Source organism: Danaus plexippus, chromosome 19 (genome assembly GCF_018135715.1).
Source record: "Danaus plexippus chromosome 19, MEX_DaPlex, whole genome shotgun sequence".
NCBI lineage: Eukaryota > Metazoa > Arthropoda > Insecta > Lepidoptera > Nymphalidae > Danaus > Danaus plexippus.
The window spans coordinates 1,951,822-1,969,019 of NC_083549.1; the positions used below are offsets into that span (position 1 = coordinate 1,951,822).

The 17,198-nt window shown below is 28.6% G+C and overlaps 1 protein-coding gene across 1 annotated transcript; it reads left to right on the forward strand.

Annotated features, from left to right (window-relative positions):
* Positions 1–2,805: 2,805 nt before the first annotated feature.
* Positions 2,806–12,394, forward strand: LOC116768056 (acetylcholine receptor subunit alpha-like 2). Its single transcript, XM_032658675.2, has 8 exons — positions 2,806–3,131; positions 5,493–5,537; positions 5,717–5,826; positions 8,646–8,826; positions 8,926–9,079; positions 9,881–10,448; positions 10,836–11,028; positions 11,134–12,394. The coding sequence occupies exons 1-8, from the start codon at positions 2,949–2,951 to the stop codon at positions 11,329–11,331; spliced, it is 1,632 nt and encodes a 543-aa protein (XP_032514566.1). The 5' UTR covers positions 2,806–2,948; the 3' UTR covers positions 11,332–12,394.
* Positions 12,395–17,198: the final 4,804 nt, after the last annotated feature.

Here is a 17,198-nt window from a genome sequence, read left to right on the forward strand (position 1 = left end):
TTATATATATTTTTTGTACATTTACTTACATAATATAATACTACAGGAGTAACTTAATACTTAACGTGGTCGTTCGATGGAATTTTGTATTGACATCTTGATAAACCTACCAGGCTTTCATGTTTAGTAATAATTGTAAAGCTGAAACTAAACAAGTCCACTTTTAATAATATTTTGTTACAATATTTATTGTCAATACTTGCTTAAACAATATCAGAATGAGATTAACCAGTACACTGACATATTAAATCTTGCATAACTCAATGTTCTGCAATAAATATGGAGACAATACATACATCACAACCTTTGAGAATATTGGAATATTGGCAATATGAAATATCCCGTAGTAAATTTATCAATATTTGAAACTTGATACATTCTATATTTTTGTTCAGAAGCATCTATTTTCTACGATATACATTCTATTAACATGTGTATATCGCATGAAGCTGTATGTATCACTGAAAGTGTTATAATATAGAATAAAATTTTTTTGCTTTTAATTTTTAAAAACATTTAAATACGATAATTATTCGCATCTTATCGTCGCAAAGAATAGATAGCCCTTGATTTCACGCTCAATGCACACAGACGTACAGCTCCATTGTGGTAGACACAATGGGATTATTTTTAATTAGAGAAATAAAACAAACAAATCTTACAAAGGAAGGGTTTTTAAAGTGATAGTTTCATAATTTATAATTTGTTGTCTCTGTCGTCTTTAGAATCCTTAGAGCTTTAAGTATTTGAAAATGTTGATTGTTTAAGATTCATGATTTTAAGTCAATGGCTTTCACAAGTTCTCTCAAGAACTAAAGTTTTAGGAAGATTTCTTTTAACCGTCTTGACTAATATAAGACACTGTAATGGTAACATTAGACAAAATTATCTATCACACTATTTTAAGAATACCTGGTTATAGATAATAAGTATTACAGATGCTAAGAGAAAACAAAAACACAATACAGACAAGCAAAAATATATTAATTTAATAGGCAAATAGGGAAAAAAATAAAATTTGGGAAACGTCGTTCATTAAAGCAAACAAAGAGCAAGCTCCCGCCGGGATGAACTAAATGCGAAGCTACAACACTCATTTCTCTACATTTACAGAATAAACTTTTGTCTCACTATGTATAGTTTGAGACCTACTGGTTTTATTGTAATATACGCCATGATTATGGTTTGATTGCTGTACTTCTGTGTAACATACTTATATTTCTATAAATTTTCAGCTAAGTGATTATCTAACGAATAAGTATGTAATAATGAATACATTTCGTATGATTTTCTTTGTACCATCTATACTTTTTCATCGCATCCAGTAACATCTGACCAAATTAAAGTTATCAATGGTAATCATAGTATAATTAATACATCAATAATTCACAACTACTTTTAGAGAAATAAGATTCATTAACCTCACTGCAGCAGCTTAAGGCAATTTATCTCAATTTGATTGCGCCGTAATTAATACTAATTCTCGAGGGTTACGGAATTAAAGGTGTATTTGCTAACTGCATTGCAGTTGGTGGGAATTAAATGTGCTACAATAAAAAAATATATATTAATCCTTAAAATAAAGTGAACTATTGCAGCTAAAACACAATCGTGATACCTATTATAGTTTTAATACGACCGTTCCTATCTTTTTAATAAAATAATATTCTTATTAATAATGCACAAGTAATTTGATTTTTTTCAAAATAAAACTTAAAAGTCCATGAAACAGTTTCGGGTCAATATAGGAATTTCAATTAAAAGAAAAAAATAACGACATTTCGAGATTTGAAAAAAGGCCAAAACTTTTTCGTTTAAGTTTGCAGAACCCGCTCGTTTTATGTTCGCATTACCGTCAAACCTTTTGCTGCTCCGATCGGGAAAAGGGACTTAAGTTTCTCATTCTCTTCGTACTTTTATAGGAAACTATAAAATTCCCAATTTTGAGGGCGGGTGGTTTCTTTAATGTCGGCTTGTTAGCTTTAACCTGATAATAACCTGAGCTGTTAATATACTTGACTCACAGCACAAAGTAGATAACAAGTAATATTTTAATTATCGCGTTTCCCTTTTTTATACAGAATTAATGTGAGGAAAAGATGTCATTATAAATGTATACAGAGAATAATGAAAACCCTTACAATCAAACTCACTCACACATCCACATGTATTTATTTAAATAAAATTTTCATTAAAGCATTATCAACAGCAAGAAGTATCTAATAGAAATTGTTTTCAAAGTTACTCTATTCTGCCTAGAAAGGCTTAGTCACAAACATTGCCCATTAACACTCCTAGCGCCATCTATTACGTTGCGTAACGCACTACTTGAAGTAATGAATGAAGCAACGCGCAAGCGTAAAACATCGATCCAAAACTGGTATGTAAATAATGTATTTGCTTAAAAATATGGCTGACATAACATTCACAAAAACTTAAGGATTCCGAAATAGTTAAAAATATAAAAAATAGGTATAATGAAAACACTGGATAATAACTTATATATTTTTATTAAGATACCTTATGACTAAAGTGTTTTTTAAAATCCATTTTGCTGTTTCATAAATGCAATCATTGAATTGAATTATAGGTATTTTCACATAAATAATAATAACATTTAAAGTTACAGTGTCTTCCATAGTCCATTATTATAAAATAGGTTTGTATTGGTTATAAAAAGAGTCATAGCCTATTTTATTTCCCCCTATAAAATTTACTTACGAGCGTGCGCAATAGCCTACGAAATGGTTCTCTAATCTGCCAGTAGAGGCGCCACTTTCGCTGATGCTCGGCGGGCGTAGCTGTCAACTATCCTAAAATTTAAGACAAAAAACTACGCAAATTCCATGCATCGGTGTTTTCTTATTTAATAAAATCAGTTCATCTTCCATATTCTAATCGAATAAACTCGAAGTATTGTTAAAAAATTCATAACTTTATATTACGAAATGTCAGCATTTTCAATTTTAATATTATTGACTGTGTGCAGTGTTTGTTATGCTAACCCCGATGCTAAGAGGCTGTATGACGATTTGTTAAGTAATTACAATAGACTTATCAGACCAGTCGATAAAAATAACAATACAGTGCTGGTAAAACTTGGTCTCCGGCTTTCTCAGCTCATTGACCTGGTAAGTTTACTTTTTACTTTTTATAACAGCTTGGATCCGGGCTACATTTTTTTTAAATAAATGTAAGTGTGTTTTTTATTTAATATTGTTAAAAAGTAGATTTTTCTCACAGCTTTTTTATAAACATGTTGTTTTACAATAACTTTTTTATTAAACAAAAATTAACGACGTCATTAGAATGTGTTTTTCCCGTAATAAGCAGTAATATTTAATTTGAATTAAAGTATCAAATTCTGAACATTCGAACATTAAAAAAATCCTTTAGTGCTAAATTAATAGTGGATTGCTTATTACAATTTTAATGTTTCCTATAACAAACGGAAAAAAGTAATTTTCCTGTCGACAAATCATCTGAAAATTGTTTATAAATGGTCATGAATGAGGAGATGATGATTATGTTACGGCTGTCAGCATTTTCTTCGTGAAATTTCTTGAATATTGTTATATTGAATATTGTTATATATGTATGCATTAGTATATACGCTTACAAATTTTCTCTAAAACAAATACTCTATTAACTCTATAGATAGCCCTAATAGGATCATTTCAAATTTGGTTACGTAGAGAGAGGAGCTTGGACAGTGGAGGTGACCGTTTAACGCGTGTTAAATAGAGACCCTTAAACCTACACGTGGGTCGCAAGTCCGAGGCACTGCTAAAGCTCCCCTCCCTGCAACGCGATGGACACGGTACCCGCACGGTGAATCCATGGAATGCTAGGAGGCTTCGTCTCTATGCCCAATATGTATTACACAAAAACTATGTTCATATAATATGAAACATCAGAAACTATGAAAAATTATTACAATATAAAAACATATACAAATTCAAAAAATCTGACCTGATTCTATATTTTTTTTATAATATAGAACGAGCGTAACTTTTATTCTAGCTTATTGTAACTATCGGTATGTTTTACATTATTTATGTAAATTAAATAACAAAAAGTACTATTAAGAAAAGGTAATTAAAATGAGTTAAAAGTTACATTACTTACTATCCTTGTAGTCTAAATAATTTCGTTGCAATAAAAGCAAAATCTCAGGTAAATAATACTCAGATAGATCAATCTACATTACGTTTAATATTTGAGGTAATGGACATATAAATATATGAGAAAATTTGAATTTTTTTAAAGTAACATCACTTACATTGTATCAATTTAACTGCGAAAATCGTAAGCATTTTTCATTATCGTCGCCTGATTCGCATCTCCTAATTAACTATCCAACCATGACTAGGACAGCAGTTATAACACCCTAGTTTACACGTATATGTACCACGTGTAAAGATCGATGATATGATGGATTAATGTTGAACGTTAGACTCTTTTTTCGCTTGACGATTCATGGATGGCTAAAAAAACTTATAGTTTTCTATTTCCCGGATGATTTTTCATCAAAATAATCATTTAATGAGTATAAAAAATTGTACAGACTATGCTCATGTATCTCCATTCAAAGTAATGTTTGAGAAATTTGATCTCCATTTTACTTGCCTTAAACTAAAAAGTTTATAAGAAAGTAATTCATCTATCAACTTAATGACAGCGTAATATTGAAAGTAAGTTATAATTGATTAGAATTAATATGTATTAAGTATATAGGTATACATTTATTTATCCCTAAAAACAAAGTAAAAATATGAACAAAGCTTTAGTGTAGCGTAAAAGGGATATATTTAAATACAAATTACATTATAACTTGAGGTGCAGATTCCTCACGTAACTCCTCAACTGTTACCACCAGGAATGCTAACTATGGGACACAAAGAGGCTTTATAAAGAGGGATACAAAATATTTACTGTACCTTGGTTGTGACATACATATTAAACAGCTTTATTATTTACTGGATGATGGCCGTTACTTTACGCGACTATTTAAATAAAGCTTACTTTGAGATGAGATATTTCAACATAATTTAGATACATAATAAATTTTATGAGTCTGTAGTGTTACTGACTGTCTTAACTTTTTGATTTGTCTTATGACGTAATTATATATTAAGATTTTTTTTGATACAATTGATTGATGTTAAAAATCACTAGGAGCTGTGTAAATAATGATGAATTAAATACATAACATGTATTTATTGAACGCGAAAATTACATTTCACTGGCTAGGAACTTATCAAAAGCAGAGATTCTACACTATTTTCGGTTCCTTATTTCTATAGGATATTGATACGTTTTTTGTAGCAAGGTTTCTTGGCAATATCCCAAAATTGACTGTCAATCGATTGGCTAAACCAGACGCCTGTAAAACCTAACTCCGACTTTTTGAAATAAAGACTTATATTTTCACCGAGTATTTTCTACAATTTTGTAATTCCAAGATATAAAGGCAAACATTTTTGTTTCAGAATTTGAAAGATCAAATTCTGACAACCAACGTCTGGCTGGAACATGTAAGTAAAGACTTAATTGAAACAAGATTCTTTTCATAACTTTCCATGACTAAACACAAATGTTATTAAATTTCAAACTCCAATATTTTTGGTGTATTTTTTTTTTTATCTTCTTATTACGTCTTATTAATACCAAATTGTTGACTTAAGCGGATCAATTTACATGGGTGTCTTTTTAGGAATGGGAAGACCACAAATTTAAATGGGACCCTCTGGAGTACGGTGGGGTTAAGGAACTTTATGTTCCTTCAGAGCACATTTGGCTTCCAGATATCGTTTTATATAACAAGTAAGTGGATACAAAAAGCCCTTAGCATTTTACTATATTTATGGTTCAGGGCGTTTCTTTTGGGATCTTGTTATTTGCAGATTATTTCGATATATTAATTCTTTTTTATTTTTCAGGTTTTCTAAGATATACTTTCATTTTATTTTTCATAATTTTATTTTCAATAGGAATATTCTTAAAACATTTTAAATCAAAAGTAGCAGAAATATTTTTCATTACTTGAAAATAATTGATATAATTGTTCATTCATACAATAAATATTTTATTACCACAAATATGAATAATACTAAATTATTTTAATTTAAATTGTCAACGCGATATATACATATTTTCGAAAACAATTATCTTAATCAGTTTAACCAGTTTCAAATCTCGGTTAAACGACTTTTTAAAGTTAATAATTTAAAAAAATGAGTTAATAGCTTGCTCTTGTTTGTGAATGCGCTGTATATTTTTTTATGTCACATTAAACTTCTAGACATGATCTCTCTGATTTTGTTATGTTTGATTTCTATATTTATCTAACTGAAATTATTGTTATCTAAAAAAAGTTATGTCAAATCGAATCTAACAACAAGATACAAGATTGAACGATGTTTGTCCAATAAATCATCGTCGGACATCCCGAAGAATCGTACCAACAAAACGAAACAATGCTGTGGACATATTTCTATTACTTACAAAAGAATTAAATAGTAGAATTTAACTAACACACTACACTACTTTTGTTTAATATCTTCGTAATTTTTTCGGAATAATAAAATCAAGTTACGAACTTAAAGCGAATGAATTTAATTGATAAAATTTCCAGTATACTCTCTGAGCGTATACGTTAATTAATTGGCCAAATAGCAATAAAGATTTGGTGAATTATACATCACTTGTGTCAAAACAAGCCAACAAACCATTAATCATGTACAGAGTGAACGCACGTGCGGCCGATCTTATGCTTTACTTCTTTGAGATTGGTACAAGCTGTAAAAGGCAGCAACTTATTTCCAATTGTTATTTATTCCGAGGCTTAATAAATTAACAACCTATTTCTTTATATAGCGGTAAATTAATTCATAATAATGTTTCCTGTATCTTAATGTATTTTAACCACAAAGGGCGCGAGCATTTATTTCAATTCCTCTTTGTATTTATCATCTAAATCTTGATAGCCAAACAGTTGTTATTTCTAATACTAGAAAAACGAAAACGTATATTTTCTTTTTCTTAAATAGATGCTTAAAATGACGATTTTTATTAGAGCAAAGATTAATTTATAAGAGGAAAAAAATCCTCAAATTAAAATTTAAACAAATAATTTTTTGTGTATAAATTTTGTACCTCCGAAAATCCTTTCCACAATTTTAGTAGTTTCATTTATTACAAACATTGTTTTTAATCAAATAGATTAATAAAATTCTTATGGTACAGTTAGTGGTAATGTGATTATCAATTATTTTTATAAAAAAATATAATAATTATTCTCTTATATATTTCTCATTTTTACTATAACATTTATTTAAGTTATTCAAAACACAATTACTTTTTTTCTATATCTTAATTACTGCAAATTGATACTAAAAACACGAAGTAATTTTTTCTAAGCATACGATGAATTCGAAGAAGATAAACCTTATTTTCTAAAGCATATTAAGTAAGTCTTGGGCCACAAAACAACTACAATTAATTAGATTAATAGCTAAGAGGCAATACAAATATTACGACGAAGTAATAGTTTGTTTGTTTCTCCGTTAATTTAATAAATGTATTAAAATACGGTTCAATTTCCTTCTAATCAAACTGAAATATCAAAAATTCAAGCTAAGGAATGGTTGTGAATTTGAAGAAATTTTGATAAAGCAACCAATTTTACAATCTTATATTTTATTTACCGCTTAGTAACGTTACTTCTGGTCTTATATTCCCAAGCAGATGTCCGCCCATTTATTTGCGTGTGATTTTCGGCGTTTATACAGCAATATATTTGGTACAGATTCCTCTAAGTCGCATACGTATTTTCAAATAGCTGGATTTATTGGATGGATGGTTGGATATAAGATGTTTTAACTGTATATACTTCGTCGTAGAGGATAAACTCAAAGGGACAATTTAAGCGTGTCAGCTTTAAATATTTTTACGGTTCATAGCAAAATAATAAATATTATAAACGCAATATTAAAAAAAAAATACTATTATATATATTTTAACAAAAGGAAGTAAAATATTATATTATAATCATAAATTACTATAAATATTATATAATTAATTCTCATGTGATTTAATAAGTAAGCATAATGATGCTTAGCGATGTAATTCATTCTTGTTTATAAAATTTTCACATTACCAAGGAACTCTTAACTAGATGGTTTAGTAACCTTCCCTCGTATATGGGTACGTAATGTATCTATGCACTAATATAGTTTGGGTGGACTTATTACTTTCGATATTTATATGTCTTCATGGCTATTATAATTTCAAATAAGAAAGTCGGCTATGGCTATGTATTTTTAAGTGTTAGCGTTTTTAAAACGTTTTCATGTGTAAAGAATTTTTCCACACATGTACTGGTTGACGATTCCGACGGTTTTTAAGGACAAGCATAAAATATCTCTTATAATCATAGTTTATTCCTACTAGTGTGGCTGATAGAAAGTCACAATATAATCCAAGACAGCCTTGTATCCTCTTTAGCACTTATTCTTTAACATATTTAATCGAAAGTTATCTCAATCTATAGTTTTCCAATTATTATAAAAAAAGATATTTTTTGCATATCGTATTCTAGTTTGTCAAAAAGTTAAATAATAGAATATAATATGTGTTCGTAGTGCTGACGGAGAGTATGTCGTTACAACAATGACGAAAGCGGTTCTTCATCACACTGGTAAAGTACTTTGGACACCACCAGCCATCTTCAAATCGTCCTGCGAAATAGATGTCCGTTATTTTCCATTCGATCAACAAACTTGTTTTCTTAAATTCGGTTCTTGGAGTTATGATGGAGATCAGGTATATTAAACATAAAACATAAAACTACACATATATGTATTATAAAATCAATGTTAAATAGAAATATTATATTATAAGTCTAATGACGTTCGTTTCTAGATTGATTTGAAACACATTAACCAAAAAAAGGGTGATATGGTGGAGGTGGGCATTGACCTCAGAGAATACTATCCTTCCGTGGAATGGGACATCCTTGGAGTACCAGCTGAAAGGCACGAACGTTATTATCCATGCTGCCAAGAACCTTACCCTGGTAAGTATAAACATAATCAACAAAACCTTTATTTAGAAAATGTTATTGAACTAAGAAGGATAAAATAAGCGTACAAAAACGATTTCTCGGAAATCTCCTTTACTATTTTCTTCGTAATAATATAATCGTGTAACCTTTTAAGCGTAGGTAACTTTTAGCGTTTTAGTAAATCTAATTTTAAAGTAAATTTCTATTCTAAATTGACGGAATGAAATCACGAGGACGTCAAATATGTTTTCTTATTGGAATGTAATGCTTTATAATACCGACGCTTCAGTCCCAGATTAAACCCCTACCTGTTACGGCTAAACGCAATAATTTAACATAGATAAGCGTTGTCGTAGCGGCGGGGTATTTACGGCCCGTTGTGGTAAGATTAGGAAACAGCCGTGTTTTTGAGGATTTGTTGTAATGCCAAGCGTTCAATTTAAGTAATATATGTTGTTTTGTTATTTTTAAAAGATTTTCTCACGTTTTGGCAAAATATTTTTTGTTTTTTTTTTTTTTAAATATTTATTTCAATAATAAAATTTTAAAAAGATTTATCGATATCAATATGGCAGGTGTAGATTACATTATACTTTGCTTTACATTACACTTGCACATTTTACTTTGAATTGGTTTATAAAACTAGGGATAAGTTTGGGAGATATAAATGTCATTAAATTAACTTTAATAGCATAACTGAAAATTTTGTTATCACGACTTAATAGCTCCTTTGAACGTCATAACAAACAAAATTGCAAAGGATTACATTACAAGCATTATTATATTTTGATAGCAATTAATATTTTGTTCCAGATATTTTCTTCAATATAACTCTAAGAAGGAAAACGTTATTCTACACCGTCAATCTTATAGTACCATGTGTTGGAATATCTTATCTGTCCGTCCTTGTTTTTTATTTGCCAGCTGATTCTGGAGAAAAAATTGCTTTAAGTATATCAATACTTCTCTCTCAAACTATGTTCTTCCTTTTAATATCTGAGATTATTCCATCAACATCCCTCGCCCTGCCTCTACTTGGGAAGTATCTTTTATTCACTATGTTGTTGGTGGGGCTCTCTGTAGTTATAACCATTATAATATTAAACGTTCATTACCGAAAACCTAGCACCCATAAGATGCAACCTTGGGTAAGAAAGTTTTTTATAACGAAGTTGCCAAAGTTGCTTTTGATGAGAGTACCGAAGGATTTGCTTAGAGATTTGGCTGCGCAAAAAATAGCCGGGAGAAGCATGAAGAACAAGTTCAAAGATGCTTTAGCTGCAGCTGAACAGAACAATTCTAATGCCTCGAGTCCTGACTCCTTACGCCATCATCTCCCAGGAGGTTGCAATGGACTACATACAACAACCGCTACTAATAGGTTAAGAATCTGATAATTCTATTATATATTTTTTTATTATGTCTTTCACTGACATGTTGAAATGTCTTACCAATTAATCATTCATAATAATTAAATGATAAAGATAAAATTAGTGAGACTTTTAAAGGTAACTGATACTTGTATTTAATATACGAGTATTTTATTTTTGCACTAGTTTTGCTACATAGTATACACTGATACTATTTTCATTTATAAAGATCATATATTTATACAAAACTTAAAATTCAACTTTTTTAGCCAAGTTAAATATTAAGGTGAAAGTAAGTTTTTTTTGTTTTTCATTTATATCCCTTTTAGTTTTGCAAAAATTTCATCTAATTTAAATATAAATATTTGAAATAATATTTATATTTATCGCCTTAATAGATTTAGTGGTCTTGTTGGCGCGCTCGGTAACCTTGGAGCAGGGTACAATGGCTTGCCGTCTGTTATGTCCGGACTTGACGACTCACTGAGCGATGTGACCCCAAAAAAGAAGTACCCTTTCGAATTGGAGAAAGCCATCCACAACGTTATGTTTATTCAACATCACATGCAACGCCAGGACGAATTCAATGCGGTAAGCGTAAAATAATATTTAAAATGGTTAATTGTAATATATTAAATTTACCTCACGATATTTTCTTCCTTGATAAATTATACATATATTAATTTTTTCATACAGGAAGATCAAGACTGGGGTTTTGTTGCTATGGTACTTGATAGATTGTTCCTCTGGATTTTTACCATTGCTTCCATAGTTGGTACATTTGCTATTTTATGTGAAGCACCTTCCTTGTACGATGATACAAAGCCCATAGATATGGTGCTGTCATCTGTGGCGCAGCAACAATTTTTGCCTGTGGACAGCGGGGATTCCTAAACAGATATCTTCCATGGAATATTTATTCAACTATACAACGTATTCACTAACCATTCTACTTTATAGGTTAAGCGTGCTACTTATACTGTTTACAATTCAAGCAGTAAAAGTCGCTCTAACTCGTTATTTCAGTTATCTACCCGTGCTACAAGGTGACTAAACACTGAACACATAATCAAATTTCAAACATATTGATGTTAAGCCAAAACAGTCTGTGATTTAAATATTTTAAAGTTATTAAAAATCGTAGTTCTGGTAGGTCTTTACCGAATTCTCGGTCGCTATATCTTAATTAAAGTGTTTTTAATTGTAATACACATACATTAATATATGTTTATAAGAATTCTATGATATTATAATACTTTTTTTTTAAACAAATATTAATTAACGAAACGATAATGTTGTCTACACAATCTTGCGCACGTTGTAGTTAGCACGTTCAATAAGTAAGTCTTTAAACATAAGCGGGTTTTATGAAAATTTTTGGCTGTGCCGTAGTGTAAATGCATGATTATTAAGGGTTATTTATAAATTATATATTTAATACTATTAGTATCCAGTAATATTGTAATCCTAAAATTTATTTGTAATAATAATTGGAAACAAAGTTTTTATCTTGTAATAACGGAACAAATACAATAGAGAATCAATAATTAATCTTTGCATTAAAAAGGTATCGAAAATGTTTATCTTATATACTTTACCTCCAAAAAAAATTTGTTCAGGATTGAAATTACATGAAAAAGGTTGAAGAAAATGAATATTTAATGATAGTTTAAGGAGTAACCACATAAATTTATTTATACTTGTGATCGTTTATATTGTTATTAAGGTATATATAATAAAAATACCTTTAAATCGGACATAACAATGAATTGTATATAATATAATTGCTTTCGCCTAACTCTTAAATTAGACGCAATAATATCAGTGTTATTTTACATAGGAATAACTAAAGAATTTTCGTTACATAGAGATCTATTTAAATATTAAAAACTGAAGATAACAAGCGCATGATATGACTAGATTTTTTTTTTGTTATATATAAAATTATTACTAAAACATTGATACTAGTGTTGACAGTATATAATTGTTTATAAGGATTATTACAAAGCAGTTTGTCTTTTTAATCTAAGCGTAGTGTATGCGGTTATCAATGGTTTACTATAAATAAATGGTTAAAAAGAATCGAATTTTATTAACAACAGAGTCCACCAGAAAGTGTAAAATATCCTTCCAATATCAATAATTTAGAATAACCATAATCATTCTACAAAGATATATAAAATAAAGAAAAAGGTTCAGTATTCATCGGACAAATATTTCTATCAATTCTGAATTCAAAATATGTTTGTTTGTCTACCGTTATGTTTGTCAAAATTGAAGCCAGTACTTAATTATGAATCTACATCGATTCATAATAAATATGGAATTATTTTAAATAGAATAGACAAATAACTTCGAGGTATAAAATAAAATTGTACGGAATTCTATTACAAAGTAAATTTTAACAAGATCTTAAATCCGCATCTTGCGAATCCAACCACGTACTGCAGATATTACTAATGGACATTACAACTGTTTGATGGTTGGAATATTCTCAAGTATAACGAAATTAACCTAACACTTAACTTTAATATCTTTATCTAAATTGTTTTAAAAGAATAAAGACTACTTATTACTAATATTAACAAATTTCAACTACAGACTATAATAATTATATGCATGTTTAAACACGTAACATAACATAAACAAATAATATCCTTACTTTCCTAATGTATACCTAGTCTTTAAAATGTATTTCTTCAAAGCAAGTTTCGACTTAGTTTTATTGTGGACATATAAATATCTCTAACAAGTTACATAAAGCATTATATGACAACGGCTGTCCTTCATTACACTTAATTGTATTTGACCGTTCAAGTTCAAAATATGTAGTAATTTTGATAATAACAGTTACTTTACAAGTTTGGAAGCATTTAAAACTATGTTGTAATCTGTCTTTTAATAAATAAATATTTATATTTCAATAATAAATAATATATATATATATATATATATATTCTTAGAAACTAGATAAGAACTGACTTTTTTAAAAATAACATTAGATACAATTCCACCGCTAATTTATTAAATTTACACAAAAATAAAAACAATTCTAAATGAATAACTTTCAACTATCTTGATTTAAACTAATCGTTAAATGAGATCTGAATATAATACAATCGAAACATTTAAATCCACTTCGAAAATCTACTAACGACTAAACTATCACACCAACGCGCGTTACGAACGAAAAAGAATCCTGATGTCCTCTGACAACTGCTTATATGTCGTTTGAGTCTCTCCTACCCTCTCATATTCCTATAATATATATATATATATATATATAATGGTATTATAAATAATTAATGGAACAAATGAATTTAGATATGAAAGTGCGAACTACAGTGGAAAAATAGGTAGGGCATATTTTTATTATAATATTGTAACATGCACGAAAACATCATATAATACAAATCTTATATATTTTTTTAATTATTAGAAGAATATAAAAAGCAAAAAGCTTATAATTATTTTTAATGTTTAAATCATATTTCTAAAGAGATAATTTATGACATCTACGATTTAAGCGAGTACACGTTTAAATGAAACTATGTTTTTCTCGTATACTTTTTTAAGTATAGACACTTTCATCTGATATGCCTGTGATCACGGTTGCTGTAAAGTGAGTGACACATCGGGAAAATTTAAAAAGATATAATACGCCCGCATAGTATATCCGAAAAACATTATATCATTTTAAAGAAATAATTGATTTGATTAGCAGAAATACTCAAAGCTTGTCAAAGTATACTAAAATGTATTAGTTTTCGGTGTGTGGTATTAGGACCGATTGGAACTTGACTTATCCGGTTTTAATAATTTGAATAATATTATTTTTCCTCATATAAAACGAGGAAAACGAAACTTTGTTACACGAGACTATATAGTAAAGTTATTTGTGCCATAAATTTGAAACTTCAACGTGGTTTGAACGAGAAGTTAAATAATTTAAAGCCGTTATATACAAAATGTTGTTATTAAGTTGGTTTTTGATTGTGACTTCAAATGTTTGTGGTATATGGAACGCATTTTATATCATTTGTATATCAATTTTATTGTATTCACAATCCTCTCAGGTAAATTCCGAATACATTTCTGATATAAATTTTCATTTTCATAAGATTAAGATCAAACTCATTTCAAGTTTTTTTTTTATCAAATAAAGGTAAATAGAACCATGTATAAAAATAGTTTCAATATTTTTTTTAAATTTTACCTCAAGACCCTTAGCCATTACTAAGCAATTTTTTGTTCAATTTTTTTTTTATAAGGAAGTAATACAAGTTTTAGGAAATAGCAAATCTTTTACATGTGTACAATTTCTGTGACGTATTTTTTTTTGTGTACACAAAAAACTTTTCAAAAATTGCGAACAAAATCGATATTTAGATAGTAAACTTATATTATATGGGGAACTTTTAAACGAATCTCAGTTAATTCTGCGAAATTTCTTAATTCTATAATCCAGTTATTTTTATTAACAGGTAATTATGTTTAATATGACATACTTATAGATGCTTGTAAAACGCAAAAAACAATCACAATTAAGCCTTAACGAAAGCCAAAACTATTAAATACAAACATAAAATGTATGAGATAAGAATGAAAATTCTGCACTTCTATATGTTTTAAATTTATAATTCGTTGAAACAAAACATTATATTTTAAGCTGAAGCCGCTCAAACGAGAACTTTCAAAAACATATTATTTTCAATCTGCATTCACATGGCACGTGTATTAAAGCTTTTGTTAAAGTATCTCACAAATAAACTCAGGTTATAACAAATTTTCATCTACAAGCGAAACCAGTAAGTTAATATTTATATATAAATAATTTTATACATAACACATTTTTCTATTTATTTTTGTCTATTTAATTTATTTTATTTTGTCCAAGTGAAACAGTTTTTCTAAAATGTACTCTTTATTGAATCCACCTACTAGTTTCTACGTCATTTATTCCTAATATTCATAATTGTGTTATAACAATCGTAATAGTAACCCTCAAAAACAATATCAGCATTACTGTATATTATTAAATAAAATAATATTATATTTCATAAAGAATATCGGCACTTACAGAAGCTGCGGTCGAAACTCGAAGGTAAGCTATTCCTTCCATATAACGGTTAGTTAGGACGTAAAGTATTGGGGAATAAACGATAAAGATCTTAGTTTGAATAAACTAAACTTATATATTACAATAAATAGAATTCACCAAGGTTTGTTAAAGTCCAAAGCGAGACCAATTTAAAACATCACAATGTATAGATTAGAGACATTAAAAACTTTGTGTGTCGAAATTGAAAAATAAAAATGCAGGAAATTAAAAAATATGTATTATTTAATTTAAATTAACAATAAAATACAGTAGAAAAGTACGAATGTTTCCAATGAAACTATTTCCTTGTTTTATTCTTTCATCATTGTCTTTAGCTTTTATTATTTTTTTAAATTTTCAAAAGCCCTCACCTTATGTGATAACAATTTTTAATAATGAAAGATAAATATAACGACCAGGTCATGGTATTTAAGAAAAGGTTTATTTAAATGAAACTAGTATTATTCGGATTTACTACGCGGATTTTATTATTTAAAAACTACATAATCCCGACGTTTCGGTTACTTTGCAGCAACCGTGATCACGGGCAGACGAGGTGTGAATGTCTGTCAGTTTGTCCTTGTTATTTATCATCTACCGCCATCGATTTCTTAATTTTCTGGCGTACCGCTCTGGAAGTTTTTAAATAATAAAATCCGCGTAGTAAATCCGAATAATACTAGTTTCATTTAAATGAATACTCGCGAAAATCTAAGATCTCATTAGGTTTATTTAAAATTTGTAATTTTATTAAAAAAAATTGTTCTCTTAAACTAAATAATAAAAGAAATTATAATTAAATTTAAATTGGCGTCTCATTGAAACACTCCAAAAATATGTCGCAGATGAGGATCAAAAGAATTTTTCCTTTACTGATTTATTTTTTATTATTATCTTATTTTATTATTTACAATTGTTGTTGTGAAATAACATTTATAATATTATAATCTAGTACTTCACAAAAACTACCATAAGATAATGTGAAAATATTTAAAATTTAATGCACTTCTCAGCACGAGATTCCAATTTAAAAGTTAATACCAGGTGTACCCGAAACAGTCACTCTTCATATTATGGCCCCGTTACAGAAAATTATATTTATTAGAGTCTTACAAAAATAGCATTTTCCCGTGATAGCGGTTTCAATCATTGCCATATCAACATCGAGAATATATCTCTATTTCAACTTCACAGCTTTGATTGTGTTCTATTCAAAGCAATGACAAACAAACGTCTCAGCAACAGCATCTTAAAATTTTATATTTATCTTAAAAGTTAATTAATGAGTCCACAATAAAGTTTCCAGCTGTAAGTACTTACATGTACAGTCTTTATCTCATTGCAATGCACCCAAGATATTCTTATACGTTTCCTTTTATTTTTTTTTTAAATTAAGTTTATTCAAACATAGAGCATATAATATGTCTGTGGTACATAATCTTTACTAAGTACTACTCATCTATTAGAAAACATTTTTATTGCAATATAAAAATATATATATATTATAAGTACTTCAGCATTGAAACAGCTCAACATAGAAAAATTCCAATTTTATAGTGTAAGGCAAGTTATTATGCCAAGCTTAGCGATTGAGCTTCAAAAATTTATAAGTTTGTCTTATTTTAAATGTTTCAAAAAAATTGCTGCATATTTAAATAAA

Bases quoted from the DNA above. Each gene is read 5' to 3' on its own strand.
- LOC116768056 (XM_032658675.2), top strand. From the start codon at position 2,949: ATGTCAGCATTTTCAATTTTAATATTATTGACTGTGTGCAGTGTTTGT. The intron at 10,449-10,835 runs GTTAAGAATCTG...TCGCCTTAATAG, and splicing joins ACAACAACCGCTACTAATAG to ATTTAGTGGTCTTGTTGGCG. The intron at 11,029-11,133 runs GTAAGCGTAAAA...TTTTTCATACAG, and splicing joins GCCAGGACGAATTCAATGCG to GAAGATCAAGACTGGGGTTT.